This window comes from Amphiprion ocellaris, chromosome 16, assembly GCF_022539595.1.
Source record: "Amphiprion ocellaris isolate individual 3 ecotype Okinawa chromosome 16, ASM2253959v1, whole genome shotgun sequence".
Taxonomy (NCBI): domain Eukaryota; kingdom Metazoa; phylum Chordata; class Actinopteri; family Pomacentridae; genus Amphiprion; species Amphiprion ocellaris.
In genome coordinates this window covers 2,834,820-2,859,491 of record NC_072781.1, presented here as the reverse complement: position 1 = coordinate 2,859,491, position 24,672 = coordinate 2,834,820, and the positions used below count along the sequence as shown (strand labels likewise).

The following is a 24,672-nucleotide window of genomic DNA, read 5'->3' as shown; positions in this document are numbered from 1 at the left end:
GTCGCATGCAGACAGATAGAGGTGGATTTGGGAGGACGGCTGTACAGTGAGGTCACCACATGGATGTCCAGTGGGCTGTAAACAGTCCGTCCCCTGAGACGCTGCAGCATTCCTCCAGATTAGGCCATTAGCATCGCTGGGCTTCAACCATGGTAATGTTGGACGGGGTTATTGGAGGTCAGACACAACAGGCTACATGTTGATGGGTTTATTCATGAGCATTAGTGATTCTGTTCTTGGTAATAAACACAAGAACAAACAGATCCAGACTTTACTATTTAGTTAGTAGAACCATTAGAACCCTCTCTGCTGGCTTTAGCCATTTACTGAACCTGTCCTTTACTATCCAACCACCACCAAAACACACTATAAGGTCCTATTCCCACGAGATTAGTATAACCTCGGGAACAATGATGATTTGTAATAATTGCAGAGGATGTCTGTGATCTTAATCTCATGCGAATGCTCCATGTCTGTAATTTGTAAAGTAAAAATTCCACCACAAACTACCAAACACTGTCGTCCTGCGATAATATTAGTCCCATGTGAATCTGCATCTCTGGTGGGGGGTATTTTAGCTGCTGTTTATTTCATTATATGCCTTTTTCTACCTCTTTCCCGGTTGAATTATGGAGGCTGCGGAGGAAATTACTGACAGCGTTTTAAGTGCAAAGATCAACAAGAAGAGGGAAATCTGGGAGGATACTGAGATAGATGACACGTGTAGCAGCATGCAGTAAGAAACATTTTTCTAGATCTATCTTTCAACAGGCTTAATACAAACGCCCTGACGGCCCGTTATCCCGACATCGCTGCCCACTGTTCAAGTCACGATGCTGCTTTGACATATTTACCATTGCCATGACGACCTACCAAGTTAACAAAGTGACAACAGCGGGTGTTGCAACGTGCACAGATTTGACATCATATCCAGGCTGTAATGTCAGTAAATTAGAGTAAAATACAGACTTTGCTTATGCTGTACGAAAGCACTGAAGAAACCCAGACGTGGGGGTAATTCACAAACTACCAGAGATCCCAGGTAATAATAATCCCATGTGATTAGTACGTTAGAAGTATCATGATCCAGTGACTATAACTGTTCATCCATCATGCTAGTTTCTGTAAATCTGAAGAGTTGATTCTACTAAATATCAACTAAACCTGAGAACAGGAGGGATGCTTCAGTCTAATGAAGCAGAGAGTCAGTTTAGGCTGTTGTTGAGTCTGGTTAAAGCTTTTCCTCTACAATTGATTGAGAGAGTTTTGCTGCGTCTGGATGTTTTTATGCGTGGGTTTGGTTTCTGCACTGCGTGGGGTTTGTGTGCACGAGGATGCAGACTCATGCAACATGTGGCCGATATAACACGCATTTCTTCCACTGGTTTCATGTTTTTCTGCTGATCTGAGCAGCAGCGTTAAGTAGAGCTAAAATTAACCGTGTTAATTGTTTTTAAAATAAAAGTTGCTTGGTCTATAAAATGTCAGAAAACGGTGAAAAATACTGAAAATACCTCCCTAAATGGTAGTACAGAAAAGAAACCAGATAATATAGCATTTTAAGGAGCTAGAATCAGAGAATTTTCCATTTTTTCCTAAAATATTCAACATGGTTGGTAACTAATCAATCAATCATTGCAGCTTTAATGCACAGACCAGGAAGGAGACTGCAAGCTGGCAAACGTGGATGCAAATGAAGCATGAATTCAAATATTCAGAAAAAATAAGGAAATCTGAAGATAGACACAGCGCAACCTGTTTATTTGTGTGCTGAGCAGCTGAAGCGATGTGAGCAGCTGTTTACCTTTACCTGCATCTTTACACACAACTGGGATTTCAGACGCATTCAGATGCTAATTAGGGATGTAAACTGGAACATGTGTCACCCTTTAATATACTTTTAATTTTAATAATCTGCTCCCAGTCTCAGTGGCTTCGGTAAAGTTGTGTTTGAATGTCTTTCCATGGCCTTCTAAGGCTTTATATTACAGACTGCAGAGGTAATGGAATGAACAGGTTGTGTTGCAGCAGAGTGTCAGTGATGGATTTCCTTCCCTGACGGGTCAAAGGACAGAATGCGGTGCTAATGTCAGGGATGGCGGCCACTCTGAAACCCGTTTCAGTGAAACCTTTAAAGATTTAAACAAATCTTACTTCACTGGAAGGATCAAAAACCTCCATCTTTTAATTCTTGGTTGAAAGATTTAATGTCCTTCATTCATTTAGAGGAAATTAATTTCACTACTAGAGGTTGTTCAGACAATTTTAATAAGACTTGGGGCCCTTTTCTGTCATCTTTGGCAGACTAACATTATATATCCGACAGTTTCATAGAGCAGGATGTTAACAGGTTAGACAGACCAACCTGGAACACACTGTAATCCTGTTTGATACCTAGGTTTACATATTATTAATATCATTTATTTATTGTATCTTCACTGGTTTTACTTTATTTTTGTTTACTTATTTGTCTGATATATTTTGCTTTGCTTCTATTGTCAGTACTGGTGTTTTTGTTACCTATAATTTTCTTCATCTACAGCCAAGCCCGAAATTATTCATACCCCTAGCAAATTTTGACTTATAGTTACTTTTATTCAATCAGAAAGTATTATTTTTTTGATTGGAAATGACACAGGTGTTTCCCAAAAGATAATAAGATGATGTACAAGAGGCATCGTGGAAAAAATAATTTCTCAGCTTTTATTTACATTTAAAAGTAACTTTAAGTTAAATTTTGCTAGGGGTATGAATAATTTCGGGCTTGACTATATATGTAAGTATGGGGGGTTATTGTTTGGGATGTTTTGTGTTGAAAAAAAAAACAGAATTGGGATGTATGTAGCTTGAGGGGAATGTATGTAATGCTGAAAACCCAATAAAAATACACGGTAAAAAAAAAAGAGAGAGAGAGAGATTTAAAGGGTAGCCTTACTCCTGTCACGGAGCAGAAAGCGCCCTTATTGACATAATTAACAAAAAACTATCCTGACCTGGAATCAAAAACTAGGAGCGGAAAAAGACAAGCAAAACGGAAAACTTGGGTTCTCCCTTGTAAAGGCATGGAGCTGCGTTTACTGCTCAGTGAGTTTTTCCACTAGGGAAAATTTCCACGGTCATCTCCCTGACAATACGGCTCCAGCACAAACCCAGAGCAACAAACTGTGAGTCAGCTGTGTGTGTCTGTGTGAGACGTGAGAAATGTGTGTGTGCATGTAAGGAGTCTTTCCGACATCTGCATTCCTCTGTGGAGTGGGCTGGGACAGGGAGTGGAGTGGAATAGCCCTCTGGGGAATAAACAGGAGACGGACACATAGAGGAAGTCCTTCACTGTCAGATGTTATTGGAGAAAGTGTGTGTGTGTGTGTGAATGTGTGTGTGGTTATAGGGTGAAGATGTAGGGTGGATGGAGGGTTTTTCCTACAGCTGACTATGTGGACCTGATTCAAAACAAACCTCTCTGGAAAGAGTTTTGGAGGTGCTGAAGATGAGGAACTGATCTCACCTCGTCAAGCATCGAGCAATGTGGTTCATCTCATCCTAAAATACTTCTAACTCTGGGTATTCTCACTGCGACAGCAAACGGACAAAAATACCACCACTGTTTATGTTTCTATCTGGAAATACTTTCCAGATTGATCTCTTGTCAGTTCTTCGGCTGAATCATGCAGAGCTTTAGTTTACGAAGCTTGAACATGTTATCTGCAGCTTAATTAAACAATCAAAGTGCTATTAAATCTTTTCTGTAAATTCCGTTGCGACATTTGGTCTCTTGCCACACCAACAGCGATTTCTCTCTCTGTTACCACCATTTCCATTGTTCTTAAGCTACGATTATCTGTTGATTTATTATCTGTCATCTTTAGCAAACACTGAAAACAAAAGAACAATACATAGTCATATCAAATACACACTAAATTGTGTGATAGTGTTCAGACTGTGAGTCTTTGTTGGGTAATTAATGCTTCAGTATTTACTAGAGTTAATTTGTAAACAAACAATTCTGCTTACATTCAATGTTTGGTATGAAGACGCATCATTTATGCTCAGTTCAGTGTATCTCCTAAAGGAAAATAAAAACTAAATTGTACCCAAAACACCGTATGCTAAACAACTGCTTATCAACAGAGTATATTTAAGTGATGTTAGATGCTAGCTAGGTGACCATCATAGAGAAGCTTCTAGTCTCCACTCAAATACCATAAAACACACACTAAACAGTACTTTGAAAAAAGTGAAATAAGATGTCTAACAAATAGTTGGTACAATGTAAAAAGCTGGAACAGGGTTAACTAGGGGTGGGGGAAATTTACAATTCTTAGATGCATCGGGATCCAGACGTGGACAAATCTGAATCCACTCAAACGTCCAAATTTCAACTCTTTAAATCTGTTAATTAAAGTAATACAGAAGGTTCTAAATAATGCGGAACTAAGAAGTGCGGTACGTGTCACCTCCAGGACACTTTGGGAAGTGCACACAGAGGAAAACCAACATGGCTGATTGCCACCCACCTCACCGTGAGAACCATCAGCTCCTTCTAATTTAAAAGCAGACGTGCAGAAACACTTCGGTTTCTACAATGTCGATGGCGGAAGCAAACTGGACAAGAGCCACGTTATGTTTAAGCTGTGTCACGCTAAAATAAAATACTTTGGCTACACAACAAACGTGAGTTGCAGAGACGGCAGGCTGTTGTTGTGGCTACTAGTAGCGCTACTGACCAGAGAACAATCCAGTCATGCGAATACACAAGTCATGGCCTCTAAATTAAAGATGCATCAAAAATTGTTTTATAATAAAATCATTATTGAATTGTGAGGTGCCCAAAGATTCCCACCCTGAGGGTTAACTGTTCAAGGATAGAAAACAGTGAAAACTAACTGATCTGCCTTCCACCTCCTTAAATCACTTTAAAAGAGGGTAATAAGGTGTTCTGATGGTAGATTTACCCACCATGAAGCCAAATATTGTTATCTGCATGGACTGTTTTGCAGTTACATTTATTTTCTTTGACACAACAAACAGATTAACTGACTTATGGTTGCAGCTCTAAAACAGAATGAAAGTGTGCAGTAAAATGATGAATTCGTTGTTTTTGAGCTTCTCAGCCAAACACTGGTTCTGATTCGTATTAAAAGCAGAATTTTAGGGTCAGACTTTATCCCAGTAATGTTAAAGAATATTCTCATTTTATTATTTAATGTCACTGAATAAAACCAACTCAGAAAGGTGCGTTCTGATGCAGGTATGAGTATCTGCGTGTGGTCCTTACCCCAGCACAATGAGCTCTCCGTACTTCACTGGCACTTTGGTGGAGGCGGTGGTGGAGATGTTTTCCTGCTCCGGGGAGTACATCGGGCTCGGCTGATTGAGGCTCGGAGGAGGGCAGGAGATCCAGCAGGGTGATGGGAGGCAGGAAAGGGAGAGGAGAGGAAGGGAGGGGGAGGTGCTGATCGAGTGGACCACCGGGGGAAAGGAGGAGAAGGAAGGGGAAGGGTCAGCTGAGCCTCAGCTCCACCCTCTCATGCTTCATGGGCCCGTCGCTCGCAGCACTACCGGTCCTGCCCTGCAAATGGACAAAGACAGAAAAACACAGATTAGTGTGTTTACTCACATCAGAACAGAAAGAAGCAGAGTTTAGATGAAAAGCTTCACAATAAAGGTCTGTCTGTCTGTCTGTCTGTCTGTCTATCTATCTATCCATCCATCCATCTATCCATCCACCCGGCCTTACCTGACGGTTGTAAAAGATTAACTTCTGTGCTTAAGTTTTGTGTTTCACAAGTTTTAAAACACGAATGTGTTCGGTACATTGGACCTTATTGGGTCATTCCAAATCATCTGATTTTTAGAGGAATTTCTGCTTCGCCATCACCAGTTTGCCTGAAGTTTCCCGTCGGCACACTTTCAGCATGATTTTTTGTGAATTGAAACTTCTTCTTCCTCTCTGAAACTAATAAATATAAAGGTGTAAAATGTTGTTTCAGCTCTGGTGTGAAGACTCAGCAAATGTTTTTTATCGTGTCATCATATGTTTTACTTGGAATTGGATTTTTGCGTCATCCTCTGAAACAGCTTTCTAAAATCTAAAAACACAGGAAACCACAGAACGGGTATGAGTGTGTGAGAAAAGATGGCATGAGAAAAAGGAGAGGATGGACTTCCTGTTTCAGAAGCCGACGCAGTTCATCGTGGGTTTAAGTTTAACTCACGACCTTTCTAGTAGTTCTGCCCCGCTCTCTCCCACTCACTAGAATACACAAGATAAAAATATGCTCAGCTAGCCTTCAAAACAATAACATCATCTCTTTACTTCCAGGACGTCCTCCTCATAAGACAGAACATTTCTCCTAGAATTCCCAGAGAGGATATCTGCTCAGAGAAGGCAAAACCACACATGAATAAAGTATAGGAAGTAAAGTGTTTTGATGATGAGAGGGGATCAGGCGGTTTGACTGAGTGTAACATTAAAACCATCAATACCAGGGGTCTTCTGGATGTATAGAACCACTTAGAAACAGACCCTGAATAGATTAACCTCATTTTATGACCAACATCCGAACAGATTTACCATAAAGACTACACAACTAAAACTCCATACAAAGGTAACCTTCTGTGTGGAAAATATAGCCTATTTAGGTTTTCTGTTCTAGAATTTAAAATGATTTTTCAGTATATTAGCTGTGATCTAAACTCTTACAAACATGTTAAATCTGACTCCTCAACTCACTAATGGGCTTACTTGTGTTTTATCTGGACAGACATGAGGGTGATATCAATGTTCTCATCTAAATTTCCACCAGAAATAGACTACCAGTACTTCCGAAAACATTAAAAAAAAACAAAAAAAAAACAACATATATATATATATATATATATATATATATATATATATATATATATATATATATATATATAAAAAATTACTGCTAAGACGATTTCCTGTGATTTAACCTGCATGAAAGAGTCCCCACGCTGCAATGCTCTGCAAAAATAAACACAATCTAGTCTGATGCACCGACACATCCATACTGGTAGTCTGTTGATCACACCTACATGGTCAGAGGAGTCCTCTTAGGAGGGTTCTTCTTTTAACCATACTGCAGGAGCATAAACACAAACTGTTCCCACACAGAAAACAGGAAGTCACAGGGCGTTTACACAACCACCAATTCGCTTATAGGTTAACCGCTGGTGATACGCTGCAGGTGGTGGCGGAGTTTCCCGTGCACTCGGCCTGGTGCAGCTACAGATTATCTGATGAAGCAAAAGCTGACAAAAGAACAGAACTTCATACTGTAGAGAAGCAAATATTAGACTGTACAGTACTGACTGTGGTTAAGTCTAGTTTGTTGGTTAACTAGTTGGTGAAGAAAGGCTTTTCCAAGTTCAGCTTTGGATAGTTTTCAATGGCCACCAGCTCACTTATGAGCTGAAAACAGACTAGTCCGATGGTGGATTGTGGCTCATGTTGACAGGAATCTGAAAACACCATAGTTGTGGTGCTTTGAAGCAAACTTGTTGCATGTTGCTAAAAATGAAAAGAAAGAAAATATGACTTAGGCTTGTTTCTATTGACTGCTTTGGAACAATTAAAGTGATATCAGATGGAGGCACTTTGGGAAACGTAACTCCTGGCTGTAATGAACAGAGTACAGCAAAACTCGCTGTTTTACTGTTGAAAAAACCTTAAAGAAGAAGATGAGGAAGACAAAGACAAAGAACAAGAAGAGGAAGAAGAAGAAGAAGCAGACAAAACTTTGTCCATCAATGAGAGACATGAAGAGAAGTCTTTCTGAATTGCTTTCAGTCAGGAAAGTTGTAAATATTCTTTCACGTAAGTTGATATCGGCCACGATTCCATAGACGTAGACAACATAAGAAGCAGAAACAGCTGATCAGAACATTCCATCGCCCACTATGTACATGAACTCTTCTGAAATAAAGTCAAAAATCACTTCAAACAACAGTAAAAAACTTTTCTGAAAAAATTGGGAAGTTTTTTCAGAACTTGCTGGTAGTATGACATCATTCTGATACATTATGGAGACGTGGCTTATGAAAGAGAGAAAACATTCTATGTTAAACTGTCCATATCTCAGTATATGAAACAGAGAAGGGAGTAAAACATTTATCCACCTGTCACAATACATAAACTATTCCTAAATAAACTGAATCCTGTAACCAAACCATGATTTGGAGAATCAATCGGTCCAGTTTCTGTAGTTGAACTGCCTGTTTTAAAGTGGTTGAGTGTCTTATCTGCTAACTACCAACCTACCTGCTCATACTTTCAATACAAACTCTTTCACAGCATCACACCTGCAGAGGTAACACAGAGTCTGACTTATCGTTAACACAGTGATAGCAGTGGAGCTAAAGTCAGTGCATAGCTGTGAACTCTGATCAGATTCACTGTGGAGGTGAAACAGATGGGAATCACACCAGGGTTCAACACAAGCACTTCATTTATTGACATTTTAACAGAGTTCAGCAGGTGCTGGGAGAGCTGTGAATCATTTTAGCTTCTTCCGACAGAAGATACTGCTGTGAAAATAGATGTAAGCCTGAGACCACCTGCTTCCCGGTCAGAAGGGGTTAATCCCAGCAGCCGACCCTGACACTGCTCACGCACGCACGAGCATTATCAGTGCATACTAAAACACCACGCTCTAAACTGTGTGCATGTAAAACCCTCATGCAGGTTCAGTAGAGTGGATGGAAGCGTTGGCTGACTTGCCAGGAATTGATTTCTACGTATGGATCCAGACACTCGAGACCAAAGAAGAATAATTCTGTGTGCTGTGAGTCCTATTAAAGAACACGTGTCCTGAATGTTGAATTATCTCAACTCTGCTGGTATCAACAAAAACCAGCAGCTGCTTCTCCAGAGTCCACAGTTTATACAGTCTTTAATCACAACAGCATCACTTTAGCTGGTATCAACTCACCAAGAACAGCCTTCTAACTCTGGTTAAAAACATTAAAGACTCACTAAAACACATTTTATATTAATGATGTGAGGTAGAATGGGCTACAACTAGCAAATATTATCATTATCTATTGATTATTATTTTCACAGACCAGATAAATCACCGTGATGGAAGCTGTTCCTCCAGATCTGTTGGATCTCTGAAAGAATGAAGGGAAGTTAGATTCATTAATAACGTGACGAGCCGTGAGCGTGTGCGTGTGAACACGTGTGTACCAGGATGTGAAATTAACTCTTTAAACCACTGACAGATATGTCCAAATATGATTCATTCAATAGTAAATGATCATTTAGTGCCTCAAATCTACCAACCACTTCATGTTAAACCAGTATCTGGCTGCTGCTAGTTTCCCACCGTGGTGTACCAGCTGGTGGAAATGGGTTGGAGCATTAAAGAATTAGTTTAGGAAGAAATATTGGCAATTTAAATGTTGAAACATGTTCTAAAAGCTGAAAAAATACAACTTTTTAGCAACTGTCACTGTCTACCGCAATTTCATCGCAACAAATACGCTTGAAACATCGCAACTTACATTGCAGTTTTTTAGAAAAGCTGCTGCAAATTCAGGCATTTTAAGATGCAACAATCTTGAAAAACGCCCTCAAAATCCTGGAGGGACTAAATAACTAATATTTAGACCTGATATACAGTACATTTGCAGTAAAAATGGTGGACCAAAATTTCCTTGTTTGCTCATGTTTTCCATATGTTTGACTCTTCAACGTTTAACCTTCAGTGTTGATTGGCTGTTACTGGGAAAGTAGCGCACTTTTAAATTATTTTACAGGGAATCAGAAATCGGAAAAAAGAAGAATATCAGATCAGGTTGGGCTCACCGATAATCATTACCACCCTAAATCCAAAGATATTTATTTTGTAATGATGTAAAACTGAGAAAAGTTGGAAAAAAATTTACACTGGAGAAGAAATAACCTGATAATACCAGGTGTTTTTACACTTATATAATTCAATGACTTAACTATAGTTAATCAACCATCAAAACTGTTTTTATTAACTGCCTAATAATCCAGCTTATTTTCTTTATTTAACTGACTACGTAAATACTTGAATCACTTGGAGGAGGTTATAAAACAGCCGATGTCATCTGATTACATTGGGTTCTTAGTGGGGAAAAATGCATTTAGTAATCTGGGTTATTTATATTTAAACTGGCTGGGAACCAGAAAGTGAGGAAACTGTTTAAAAGTGATGTGTCCTGTACACATGTGTTAAATGTATGGGCGTGTGTGTCTGACTAAGCTCTCAGGCCCTGCAGCTCGGTGTGGCTGAACGCCAGCCGCTGCTTAGCTACCGACACACACAGTCCTACAACAATAGGAGCTCTGCGAGGTCACGGGTTGTACAGAGAGCTGCTGACAGCGAGAACAGCAACCTCACACTTACCGAGGCCTCCATGAAACTTTACTGCAAGGAGGCACGGACGACACCTGCCATTCCCACCGACAGCAAACGTACGCACACTTCTGCATGTTAGCACGGAAGCAGGGCAACAGCTGCACTTCTTCTTTTTAATGCATGGCCAGCTCAGCAACACGTAGAACTGTCCTATTTAGCGTACGCCAAAGAGCAGCACATCACTGAGCCTGCATCAATCCACCGTGTCACGCTGCGAACAGAGCTCTCTGCGGGATCTGAATCCATCACAATGCTTTCATGTTGACTCTAAATGTGTGTGTAATGCTTGAAAGGGCTACTGTTATGGTAAGTTAAAGGTTGACACACTTTCAGGATCACAAATCTGTGGAAACAAACAATCTAACCAGAGGCGGCGTGTGCTTCTCGGCTGGCAGGTCAGCACCAAAAAATGGGTCAGAAGATCCTCTAACAGGGTCATGGACAAAGAGGAACTCAGGGAGGGAGCTGTGGTGTTAGCTAATCTGCTAAGTCTACTGTAAAGAAAATGCAGGTCTTCACACAGGAATAAGGCCATAAAGGTGAACCTACTGACTCATGGAACAACCCTCTCCATACCTGAAATCTACATAGTAGGAATGTTTGAAAGTGGTTTACAATTCTGTTTCAGTACCAGCTGAACAATCTGTAATTAAAATCTTCAATTCATGAAAACAGAAATGGTCAAGTAAGGAGTTTCCATTACAAAGTCTGAAATTACACATAGGAGAAAATAAAAGAAAAAACTAAAAAAAGATAAAGTCTATTATCCTTAATGCTTGTTTAAATGGTGCGCAACAAATTCATCACAAGGCAACAAGGTTTATGAACTGGGTTAACATATTTTGCGTTTAACAGATGCACAACTGGACAAATGACGACAAAATATGAGAAGATGCAAGCACAGGTTTGATAGGTAGAAAGGAAAAGCCGGCCCTCCTGCGCGGTGCAGCATCCTCATTACTGGAAAGTGGTAATGATATCCTCCTTGTGAAGTGGGTCATCAGATCAATAAATAATCGCAGACGCCTGGCACGCTCACAGAGGATGATATGTTTCTGGCTTTCTAAAGCTATTTAATATGAAGCATACCTGCTGCTATGTGAAAAAACAACACAGTGGAATTCTTAAACTGTTTTCCCTCTACTCTCATTTTTTATTAGTAAATATCTATGTTGGACTTGCTGCTACTGAAGCCCATATACAGTATTATATAGTATAGTATTTTTATTTTTTTATATATATATATATATAGATAGATAGATAGATAGATAGATAGATAGAGATAGATAGATAGATAGATAGATAGATAGATAGATAGATAGATAGATAGATAGATAGATAGATAGATAGATAGATAGATAGATAGATAGATATCATTTGAATTTATTCTATTTGTTTCGTCTACTGAAGGTAAAACCCACGTCAGCATGCGTCTAGAAACCTGCGGGCGATGCATTCACTTTTGTTGTGTTTCGATGTGACACTCAGAGAGCTACTGAAATACTGCTGGGCTGAAACTAGCTATCAATACAATGTAGGCTGAAAGTGGATGACAGTTGTTCTGTTAATGTGGGCGTGTGTGTAAAATTGAGAAATCTAAAGAAGTAAAAATGAGGCTCATCTGCAAACCTGGGGCTGCTGTGATCTTTGTCAAACCCTTCATGAAGAAGGTCATCAGATACCAGATCGTCCCCGTATTACTGTTTCTCACCACATCCGCAAACACTGAGGCTTTCGGGCCTCTCGCACCTTTCATGTTCCCTCTGAGCTGCAGGCTTTGAGCTCCCCAGCTGTTTCATGCTGAGCAGCAGAATCTCAGCTCTTCAAAAGCTTACAATTTTCCAAAAACAGAAAGTCTCTCTCTACCTTTCCCTCCTCTTCACTCTTTTCATCTTCACATCCCTCGACACTTTGTTCCCTTTATTACAAATGGTTAATGAGACAGGGGAGGCTTTAACTTGCCATTACGTGCACACAGAACTCAGCATTATATCACACCACAGCAGAGTGAATGTCATTTTCTTATGTCTCGTGCCTACAGACGCCCTGTTCTAAGCAACAGTTCCAAGTCTGCAAACAAAGAACACCAAGTAACGTCTCCTGTCAAAGAATTAAAGGACAGAAGAGGATTGCAGAATGTACTACTGGTTTTCCACTGGTACAGTGGTGTTTTACTGGTAAGATAATGTGGAATTGGTAAATAAGAACAAGATGTAGGGAGTGGTGAGAAACATCATTCACACAGAGGCCAAGGTTCACGTCTCCTTCAAAGCAAACATCTGCTTTGTTAATGTGTTTGGGCAAGACTACAGTAAAAAATTATAAATGTTGTTACCTTTAGTGCTGAAATGATCGATTAAACCATTAGCTATGGCTGCCTCTTAACCTCATGTCAGCTTGTATTTTATCAGTCCAATCATTGTACTAACTGAAATGGAAACAGAAAAGGCTGAACAGAGAAACATAGCCTGTTGCTCTGATACTGAATGTCAGCGCTATGTTTGTCCAGTTCAGCAGCAGGAGAGACGCTCCATGGTGCACCAAGATTTATAACTATGACAGGACATGCACTTTCATATTCATGACCACAATGTGCCATAAAAAAAATTAAAATATCAGTCAACAGTATAGTATAGTATAGTATATAGTATAATATACTATACTATAGTACAGTATAGCATAGCACAGTATAGTACATTATACAGTATAGTATACTATAGTACAGTACAGTATAGTACAGTATACAGTATAGTACAGTACAGAATAGTATAGTATAGTACAGTACAGCACAGTATACTACAATACAGTATAGTATAGTACAGTATTCTATAGTATAGTACAGTACAGTATACTATAGTACAGTATAGTACAGTACAGTATTCTATAGTAAAGTACAGTACAGTACAGTATTCTATAGTACAGTGCAGTACAGTATAGTACAGTATAGTAAAGCACAGTATTCTATAGTATAGTACAGTACAGTATTCTATAGTAAAGTACAGTATAGTACAGTACAGTATAGTATAGTATAGTACAGTACAGTACAGTACAGTATAGTATAGTATGGTATAGTACAGTACAGTACAGTATAGTGTGCTACAGGGAGATGCATATATATATACATACATACATACATACATACATACATACATACATACATACATACATATATATATATGGATATTTTCAATAGAATATCCAGAAGTGCTTTAATGGTGAAACTAGCGGTTTATGGTAAAGTCATACATGCTGCCACCCACCTCCACTTCCTCTGACTCGCGGGTCAGGTTTCTATTCCTCGGTGCTAACCCAAGCATATATTCAGAAGGTTACAGCTCTGCATGGTGAGGAGGCAGAGCCAAAGGATGTCCCAATACCAACTAATATAACCAGTAAATCCAACCAGTAAACTAAGAGTCAGCCTGGACAGAAATCTAGTACTAATGTCTTTGAAAGTCAATCACATCACTGCATTCACATATAAACTCTGGTTTGTTTAAAAATGGTGCACACAAATCCAGTTCAAGGAAAGCGAGGCGCCGAGTAAACATGTTCGAAGCGAGCAGCTGATCTACCTCACACTGCTAAGAATCCCACCGACCTCGCCTCTTCCAACAAAAGCTTTCTTTGTCAAATCCCCACTCGAGGAGGAACTTCAACCCACTTAACCCACGTCCTGTTTGGAAAGCAGGGTAAGTCTTGCAGTTCAGTGGAAGAGAAAAGACAAATCCACGTGCTCGAGCTGAAGGCCTCGAGGAACGAGCCTACAAGGAAAAGAGGTGATTGCTTCTACAGTCCAGCAGCCTGCAGTGAAAAGCTCACCTGGGAGGCATAACGGCGAACCTAAAGTGTAATTTCTGTGGCAGTCCAGAGCGTAGAAGCACACTTCTGTCACAATATTCACTTCACCGAGGTGCAAATGTTTGGATTGGATTTTAACAACAGCTACAACATGTGCTGCCAACCAAGCCTCGACAGAAACGCTCCCAACTCGCTAAATTAAATTAACAAGCAAAGAAAAGTACACACATTTATTCCATTTTCACAGCCACAGTGTTTCCTCTTTGATCTGAACATATGACATAATACACAAATATTGAAGCGTTTTAATGAGAAACACAGCAGGAGTCTGGGTTACGGTGTAAAATTAACTTTTTGTCAGAATTTCACAGCCATAAACTCCAAGTTCTAAGACCTTTAATCAGCGAGGGGTGAGGGTACACCCTTCTACAAGCTACAGGTTATTTTAACATCACAAAAAGGTTGCCGAAGTACTACAAAGCAACCTCAGTTAGAGGCTCCACCGTTAACTCTCCAGGGTGGAGCTGGATATCTACACTTAGCCTACAATTCCTCCAATCACATGGAGAAAAAAAAGCATTCAGCTTGATAACAGCTGAAGTTTTCTTAGAGAGGATGAAACCTCAACTTCCTGGAACAAACACCAGCTGTTCCGTGGCAGAAAGTCTTCCACCAGTCAGCCAGAAAGAGCTCAAAAATCAGATCTGAACACGCCAGATTTCAGCGTGTGGAGCGTAACTGATGCTTCTTCACCTACAAGAAGAGCTGACATGATGTTTGTCTAAGTGAGGAGTCTAAATAAACTGTTAGCTTTCATCAGACTGAACCATGCCAACCAAGGGAGTGGCTGGAGAGAGCCTTTTACATAACTCATCAGTCACGGTATGAACCTTCACAGCATCGAGCCAAAGACCCTGAAACCCACGAGAGATTACAACCAAATGTGAAACAACATGGAAGGTTTGGTGCAGATGGCAGAGTTCTAAAAAAAGAAAAAAAGAAGGAGGCCGTATGGATGTGGATATCAGTCATCTGTTTATGGGCTTGAATGAAGGAAAGCACATGGGATGAAAGGCTTCCTACCGTTTCTTGGAATGTCTTTCATTGTTTTTCCGAGCGTTATGCAGCACATCATGCTGGAGGTTTTATGACCGTAGGAGAAGGGAGGACTGCCGGGTCTGACCGTAAACCTTATCCTAGTGAGTGGTGCTGGTCTTAAAAAGCAGTTTCATCCGAACAACACTCAATAACAAGTTAAATCATGTGTTAACCCTACAAATTATGGTCAAGTATTCTGGAGATTTCCGCTTCAGTGTGGGAGGCTGTGAGTGTGTGTGCATCAGTAGGGTTTTAATCCACAGTGAGTGTTTGTGATGGATGTTAAATGCATCTGTGTGTGGATGTTAGCGTTGTGTGGATGCTAGCGTCTGTGTGGATGTTAGCGTTGTGTGGATGCTAGCGTCTGTGTGGATGTTAGCATTGTGTGGATGTTAGCGTTGTGTGGATGTTAGCGTTGTGTGGATGTGTCTGGGCTGCAGTGTGTAGAGTTGCAGGGTTTGGTCAGTGGAGAGGGATTGGTTTGCATATTGTCAACATTAGATGCTCGATGGCTTGGAAACTGATCTGTGAGGAGGAGGGGGAGCTGCCAAACCTGACGCCAGATTCTCTTTTGTTTTTTTCTTCTTGCATTTTGCCTCCTTCTTGATCGATGAACATGAACAGTTGGCGTCGACGTTACAGAGCATGAAAAGGAAGGAAGGAGAAGTCTATCCAGTCACATGGGACACGAGAGGGAAATGTTCCTTCTCTTCCAGGGTTTGTTCTTCCGAAGCATTTTCCTAGAACCGAGGAGTTCCACAAAGGTTTTGTCCACACGTATATGGTATTAATTAAATCTTTTATTATTTGTTTTTGCTTTTTGTTCACACATAAATCCGCACAAGCTTTTTTGGAAATTCCTTTCAAAACCATAGTTTTCAGTGTTAATGTGCAGACGGGGAAAAGAGAGCATCAATGTCCTTTATATACATGACGTGACCAAAATCGTGCAGGTGCTAACCTTGACTACATATAAATTTTCAGTTATTCTTGCATTACACTAATGAAAAGAGGTGCCAGGAGCAGTCCACACATGACTTCCTCCTTCATAATGCACCACTGTTGACAGCCTGTCAGAAGTTTTTTAGGTTTCTGGTAGGTCACGTGACTTTAGGGTTATAATTATACCGCGCCCTGTTGGTTGGGCATGCTCTTGACAGTTGGGTGTTTTCCTTTTTTAAGTACAGGAGGTCCTCGGTTTACGACGTCCTCGACCTACAGCGTTTCATCGTTACGTCAGAACTGGTTACGTGGAACTAGTTGGCGAGCAGAGCGGATAAATACGTCATCACGCTCCGCTATAAGATTGCTTTGCTTACATTTGCCACCACATTAGATTATGCTACATTCACTAGCTTCATTATGGCTCCCAAGCGTAAGTCAGACTCTTCTGATGCTTCGAAGAAAAGGAAATCCATCTCCATGGAAGTGAAACTGGACGTAATAAAACACTCAGTGAGCTACTGTGTGAGCTAATGACTGTTGTTACTGTAGTTGTACAAATATTTGAACTGATTGATATCGTGATGCACGTAATGACTTTGTGAACATTTTCATCGGAGTTCCGACTTTTGGCGAAAATCAACTTACATCACACCGTAGGAACAGAACTCTGACGCAAGTCAAGGACCTCCTGTAGACTAAATTTTTTGGGGGGAAGGTACATGTGGACGAGTCCTCAGTCTACACTTGTGTTGATTTCATCAGCCAAAAACTAGACAAATTAATTAAAAGAAATAATAAATAAACAAGAAGAATGACAACACCTAGGCTTCACTGTTCAGAGTTCTTATCATTTGGAGTGTCCAGAAAGCAGTATATTAGATTAAAGACTGAACTGGAAGTTGACCAGGCTTTGTTTAGCTGATGCAGTTAATAAAAAAGTAACTCGATTGGCCTCAGTTAGGGGCATCCAGACTGGCTCCAGTGTCTCTTTATATAGAAATCATTTTTTTAGGATGTAAACAGCCACTCTGAAGGTAAGACAAGTTTATGGTTGGGTTAAGATGTACTTCAACTCGCAATTCTACAATGCTGCTGAGAGAGACCTTGAAAAACTGGCGGAAACAAGTGAAGTATAACAATCAAATCAAACAATTACAATGGAGTGATTAACAGTAATCCTCTCTCTCAAGATAATCAGCAACTGCATTTTTTCTGTTGTGCAAAACAGCAGCCAGATCACTGCTGCCAAACGAGACGAAATCTCAAATCTGTCAGCGTTTGGCAAATGGGTTGTTAATTTTCCATCCTGCTCACACTCTCTTCGGGTGGTGTGAATGGGAATTTAGAAATAGGGCTCCAACACCTCCTCCATGTTAAGATTCAGTTCTGTTCTTTGTTCGCTGAGATGTGAACATATTTATGGATGTGTCTCTCTGTAACTGGCGGCTGTCCATCCTGACTCCAAAGGGAAAAGATCAGACTCATTTCCATTCACACAACAGGTCTCCACTTTTCTGTCTCAAAATAAACCCAGAATCAGCACTGGCACACAGAAATCATTTCCATCCAAAGAAACCATAAACCAACCTTATGACAGGAGAAATTCACTGGCTGATGCAACATTACAGAAAATTAATGCCGCTTGAACTGCATCTCCTGAAGCTGAGCTGGGTGAACAGACAGATATGACAGCTCTACATTCCCCACATGCACTGCTGAGAGGTCGCTTCAATAACAGAAATAAAATAACAGTCTTTACCATGTATGAGTGCATACATGATTTAAATTTAGGCACCATCATTTTGATATTTTACTGCTTCAACACACAAACGAAGAAACGTTTACATCTAACTACAGCCTCTAGCTCTGCCTGTTCAAATGTGATTTACACAAAGTCAATGTGTTGATGCACACGGGAAGTCCCAATTCCCTGCCCACTCACAGACAGACACACAGTTCTCATGTTCAATGGTCCCTGGAGGTGCTCTCCGGTGTGTTTCAGATGTGTGTGGTCCAGTATTTACACCATGATGGATGGAAACATACTGTTTGCCAGAATCACATGAGCCCCATGACACATCGCTGGGGAGGAAGAAAGGAACAACAGCGGGCATCCAGCAGATAAGATGTCCACGTCCCGGTCAGAGAACCCCAGGTGGAGGTTCTGGTAACCCCTGGGTTTAACTCCTAGTAATGAAGCTTGAGAACACCTCACAGGAACATTCAACACACCAGAGAGCACATAGAACTCCTCTGTCAGACAACAGCTCAAGGGTCAATCTCCAGACTCCAAGGCTTTCTGAGTTATTTAATATAAAGTAGTCAACAGGTTTACTACAATATCTGTAGAAATAACGTTACATTTCACTTTTACTCAATTGTATATATAATATTTAGAAGAATCTTTCTCTAAAATGCCATGTGGTGTTTGGTTATAGGCGGCCATGTTGATTTTAAGGATGAAAACAGCAAAAATGTCAACTATGATACAAAAAGTCCCGCAGTTATATATTAACCCTAGAAAACCTTATGATGGTTTCCACGATGTTCACCGCTGGTTTCACAGCAAAACAGGCAGAGTTTTCAAAACGTCTAGCAAGACTACAGCACTAAGATCAAATATTCTGTTTGACAATGGTCCCTCTTTACCTCAAAGTATTAATAAGTCTGTGAAGCGATCGATGGGAACATAAAACAAGCAGTTTACAGATCTGGCCTATCTGCAGCAGCTACCTGACTGTTAAAACCATTGTATATACAAAGGTTAAAAAAACATATAGTCTCAGTTTGCCAGCCCATTCTGTAGAGCAAAATGGTCTGGCTGCATCTCAGGATCATTTTGCTATGACTATGCTGTATTTCTTTAAACTAATCACAGTTGTCATGGGCAGAGCTAAGCCAGGGATGTAGCTTCAGTGACTGTGGAATATTTGCACTCATGGAGACCAGCACTGTGATTAAAATGGATAATCCACAAAAAAAAATAGTCGCGATTTTCATTTTCAGTGTGTTGCTGCTTAGAGGCTACGGTTGTTATTTCTAATAGCAAAGAAAATGCTAACACAGACAGCAGAAGGGAAGGACAAAAACGCTGCTGCAAGTTTGCGTTTAAGAAAAGAATTACTAAAATATACAGTATTTAATATGTCAGAAGTAAAAGTACTCCTTGAATATTCTGTATTATGATTATTGTTACAATAATGTGTACATTACTTTAAAAGGTTGGAATTATTTGTTTCCTGTTGGGTAGAGTCCTGTGTTATATTAACCTATAAATGTGTCTAAAGTTATTTATTCAACATATTTAACATTATCATTGCATTATAATCTGACTATACAAAGAAACTGGTAACAGTAAAAGTACAAAGTAACTGAAAATGGAAATACTGCATTAAATCAGACTTACTATCCTGACATTAATCCTTTGGTCTACTGAATGTCAGCAAACAGCAAAAAAATGGCCATTAGAGCTTCCTTTTGTAATGTCTTTCAAGTTGTTTTACATTTTCTAAAAAAGAAAAACATTATTGTGAAATGATCAGTTGTAGAAACAGTTGAATCTTGTAAGTCTAGTCATCATATTTACTCCCTGCAGCAGCTTATGGCCACCTAAGCACAAGGATTATTCGATTACCACCAAATCTGTCTTCGACGGGTCTTGGTTTTGTTGTCGGGCAGAACAGTAATTCCTTCCTGAGTCTACCAAAAGCCATAAATGTAGATGTGAATAAACGGAAGGCTTAATGTGTGATGAACGTCCTGCTTACTCAGGATGGTGCGCACATGCTCTCTAAGATGGCAAATAAAAAATTAATTAGCTTCAGCCCATCTGTCATTTTTTATGTAAGGTCAATTAAATTTCCTCCCTTTTTAAGGAAACATATTAGAAGACATCCACACTGTGTGCAGGAACCATTAGCTTACACCAGAGACCTGATAAACCTGCACACAAAGCAGACCACTTCCCTATGTGGCATTTTCAACACAGAGTCCACATAGACACTGAAGTCGCCAATATTAAGCCACGCTGAGCTACTTTTAAGAGGATCTTCAATAGCTGTGACTGTGACGGAAAAAAGGAGTCGTCTGTAACAAGGCCGATTAGAATAATCCACGTGGGCCTGATGCCAAGCACTTGACCAGAGGAAGCGTTGCCACAACAATACTCGCACTCATCAGCTACGAACAGCCAGGCATGAAATATGTGGAGCAGGTCAGGAAAAGGACTTGAACATTAGAAACAAGGTGAGGAATGTAAACCCAAGCTGCTGTTGAAAGCAGATGTGAACATAGTGAAGACGGCATCAGCAGCCACCGGGCCTCACGCTAAAGGCCTCTAACACACTGTGTGATTTTAACATCTTTTAAGTTCTCAGCTTGCTATGCTGAACAACATGAATCTAATAATCTTTGGGCACAATTTGAAGTTTATTCTGTGCAGATTGCACAGTGAAAACGCAGCTGAATCTCAGCCTACGATGTACGTGAGTCGATGTGAACGCGCAACAATAAAACGTCATCAGCCTGTTGTTCATCCATGAGAAATAAACAACTAAAGCATAAACGGAGCTCCTACAATCACAGGGAAACTAGCCAAACATGAACCCTACAATCACATGGAAACTAGCCAGACATGAACCCTACAATCACAGGGAAACTAGCCAAACATGAACCCTACAATCACATGGAAACTAGCCAAACATGAACCCTACAATCACAGGGAAACTAGCCAGAACCTTTCCTCGTGCACGACGGCACCATTCCCACCTCCACCCAGCGGTTCTACAGAGGCAGACTGGAGTCGGACCCTTCGGCGCCAAATTCCTGCTGAGAATTAAATTAACTCATCAAAACAAACTACTGGTTGCTCTGGAGGCTCCAAGGGACTGGCAGCCCCCCAGAATCCAGGACGGGACCACTCCCACCAAAACAGTGTCCTCAGTTTGGACATGAATAGTCAGTTCACTGGGAAAAGAGGTGAATCTGACTCATGAGGGATGTGTCATGTCATCCCAGTGTTTCCTTCTTTCAGTCTAATATAAGCAGCTTAGGAAGAGTAATAAAAAACAGTGGCGCTTCCTGTTTTATTTTTTTGATGAATAATGTTTGGAATATCCTTGTGAATCAGACTTCCCAAAATCTAACTTGGGCTGTCTCAAATGAAAAAGAATTAAATGAGCCCTGATTCTTAAAAAGTGGTTTAAACTGTAAACTCAGTTTTATCTGGTGGGTGGAAGAAATGAATTTCACATTAGGACCTTTCATCTGCAGACCAACACAAAAACCATGTCAGATCTTTCCAGCCAACAGTTTTGAGATTGCATAATGTCGCTATGACCACGGTTCTTTCCCAAAGTACTATTCCAAGTGTGTCTAAATGAACTCCTCTGATGGTTTTTCCCTTATTGTCTCCCTAATTTAGCAGGTTTCCATCCATGGAGCTGATAACTCTGCCGTTGAAAAGCATGGACCAGGAGAGCATCAAAAATGTACAAGGACTTCTTTAGGGTTGAAACTGACATTTTTTGGTAAAGTGTTTCATCTTTTGGTCTATAAAGTGACAGAAAACAGTAAAAAACACAAAAATTTGAGTTTTTCTCTCTTCTCTTTTACTTACTAGCCTCAGCAAAACAGCAAACATTCATACTTAAAATACCAAACACAACAAATTCCTGCCATTTTTGCTTAAAAAACAACATCTATATTTGTTTAAACTCTCTCAAAACTCCGAGACAGTATGACTGACCGGGATCGAATGATGCTCTGGACATTACAGCATGGTGAACTGCTAAAAAGAAGAGTGTTTTTTGGTGTCGGTTGGAGCTGGACTGTGTTAAAAAGTCACTGTGACAGTTTGTTCCTGTGGTTCTCTGTCCACTCTGTAACTAGGGGTTGCTGTTTTCAGTTTCCAGGGCAGGTCCTGCTTGCTGGTGTAACCAGGAGGAGGCTAACCGATGACAGGAGGCAGGAGGGGAGAAACAGGAGGGCTGCTGTTCAGATTACAGCCTCATCAATGATTCAGTAGGAAGAACGCAGACCGGTGTAGACACACAGACAACAAACAGCGCTGTTGGAGGACGTGCAACGACACACAAACACAAGAACAAGCTCCTGGATGTGCAGAAACGGCATGATGGCAGACGTATAATATAAGCAGCAGTCAGACGCTGATGCATGCGGCATGCAGTGAAATGTGTGCAGTCATGCATGCAAGGATTGGCTGTACCTGAACTGGATATCTACACACGTGGATGTACAATCATACGTACATTCAATCAAACACAAACACAGATCCATGTTTCAATCACTTATCTCACATTTATTTCCTGAAGACTGACCTTAAACCAATTCTTTACGCTCACATTAATTTGTATAAATTACAGGGAGTTTGTGTTTGTTCCATTTCTTATATGTGTGAAAGGTATGTTTGAAGTTTTGCACCTGTGATTTTGTGTTTTCTGCCCTCTTTGTAGGTCTTCACAGCGGTCATATGGCTCAAGTCCTTCCTATCTGGTGACACCTGTCAGTTTCCTTCTATAATTTTGTCACTCCTGCATCTTTATTGCAAACAACCAATGTCATTTTTCTTTTAACTCAACATCTATGGCATGTCTGTCTATTCTGAAGAGGAATCAATCCTCAGGTGTTTTTCCCTGACTATAATTTTCTTGTTCTGTATGCTAAACAGATTTTATACCCCGCGAGGCAAATCTGTGATTTATGACACTGTGCTAAATAAACAAAACTGACTTGACTTGTTTTTTACCACAACATCAGTGATACACAAATCAGGGACTTCTACATGTAAGTTTCATCTCCTGATTTTACAAAGCGTGCAATGTGACCTACCTAGAAGCACAAAAAGTTTCAGAAATGAGTGTGTGAGTTCAAAATCATTCACTTGTTGAAGGGAAAATACACAACCTTTATAAAATGCTGTTAAAGACTTGAATACGTATTTAGGCGCATGTGATGTAAATAACTGAGAAAAAGGGTCAATGAAACCTCTTTATCGAGGGCGTTATTGAGGTCAAGTGTCATTGCACCACTGTACTCTATAGCAGGGTTTACAGAAGAAGTCATACTGAGGCTGCAACTGTTTGCTTCTTCAGACATTTTCTCTCTAAATTTCTCTGCTTTCTGTCACTTCAGCCATTTGCCAGTTTACGTCTGTTTGACAAGTAAATGATGGCACATCTTTCCATATGCACCATTTCATTTACACCATATGTAAAACACTGACAAACCGAAAGCTTTTACGGTCCACAGATGAATTATCATTGTTATTCATTATCACTTTTGGATGGTCATTCTCTGCTGTAGTTACACATTCATCATTTCTTTCAAGGCAAAAATTCAGTGTCTGTAAATGTGAGAAAGTTTTATTCACTGTCTGCACTGCTTATTGTTTTTGAGGAAGAAATTCTGAGGACGGATGAGAGCTGCAGCAATTAGGTATTGATTAACTGGGTTTATAGTTTTGAATGGTCTATCAACAATCCTCATTACGCACACAGCAGTTTAGTCGACTGTAAACACTGGAGTTGGTGCTTTCCTACCAATGATGATAAATGGAGCATTTTTTGAGGAATATCATTTCATATAGAAGGCAGCTATAGTTGTAAACAAGTGACAAAGAGGTATAAGAGCCCAACAATTGAGTTTCCCCATAAGATAAACTAAAAGTCAGTAACTACAGATGAAAACATCAGGGGAATATAGATTGTTGGAGTTGCATGTTTGAAGCTGATTTGTGTTTCCGTTCCTGTTTGGATCCTTGCAGTGTTTCTGAACAGCTGCATTTCCCCGGGGTTGTACCAGGGAGTGGTTTGTGTAGGTCTAATTGTGCTGCACCTGGTCATAGTTTGTAATCATTAGCTGTTGTCCAGCCAAATGAAACAAGCTAATACTGAAGGCTGCTAGCGCTCAGGCTACAGTGGAGTTTGTTTGGGGTTTTGGCATCGCCTCCACCTCAGATTTCTGGCTCCTTTTCCTGCACATTTTAAAATAAAACAGACTTAATTTCTGGAAATGACTGGGACTTAAAGTTTATCTTTGCTCTAAACAACACTTTTACATATTATGGATCTAATTACATTCAGGAATCGCCAGTTCTTCTTGTGTTTCATATCTCAGCAACTTTCAGCATTTGTGTTGTTGAGTACGAAGACCGTAGGACTGATTGTTTAATGGATTTCCAGCAATTACTGCCCAGTCTTTCTCTGCATTAATGGAAACAGCAGTCCTCCCTGAGGAAACCATAGCATCAACAAGCTACACACTCCATCGTTGGTGTGTGTGTGTGTGGGTGTGTGTGTGATGTACACATAAGTTCATTTGAGACAGGAAGCCTGGAAAGTGAGGCAGGAAATGGTGATCAAGGCTGATCAGAGGAAGGTTGATAATTACAGACCCT

The 24,672-nt window shown here is 40.2% G+C and overlaps 1 protein-coding gene across 1 annotated transcript in view; it reads right to left on the bottom strand.

The window, feature by feature from the left end:
* peli1b (pellino E3 ubiquitin protein ligase 1b) overlaps window positions 1-24,672 on the bottom strand; it is a 53,478-nt gene that overhangs the window by 20,352 nt on the left and 8,454 nt on the right. The window contains exon 2 of the mRNA XM_023295919.3: window positions 5,276-5,569. Within this exon, the coding sequence (XP_023151687.1) occupies window positions 5,276-5,358 (83 nt within the window). The 5' untranslated portion in view covers window positions 5,359-5,569. The remainder of the gene's footprint in view (window positions 1-5,275; window positions 5,570-24,672) is intronic.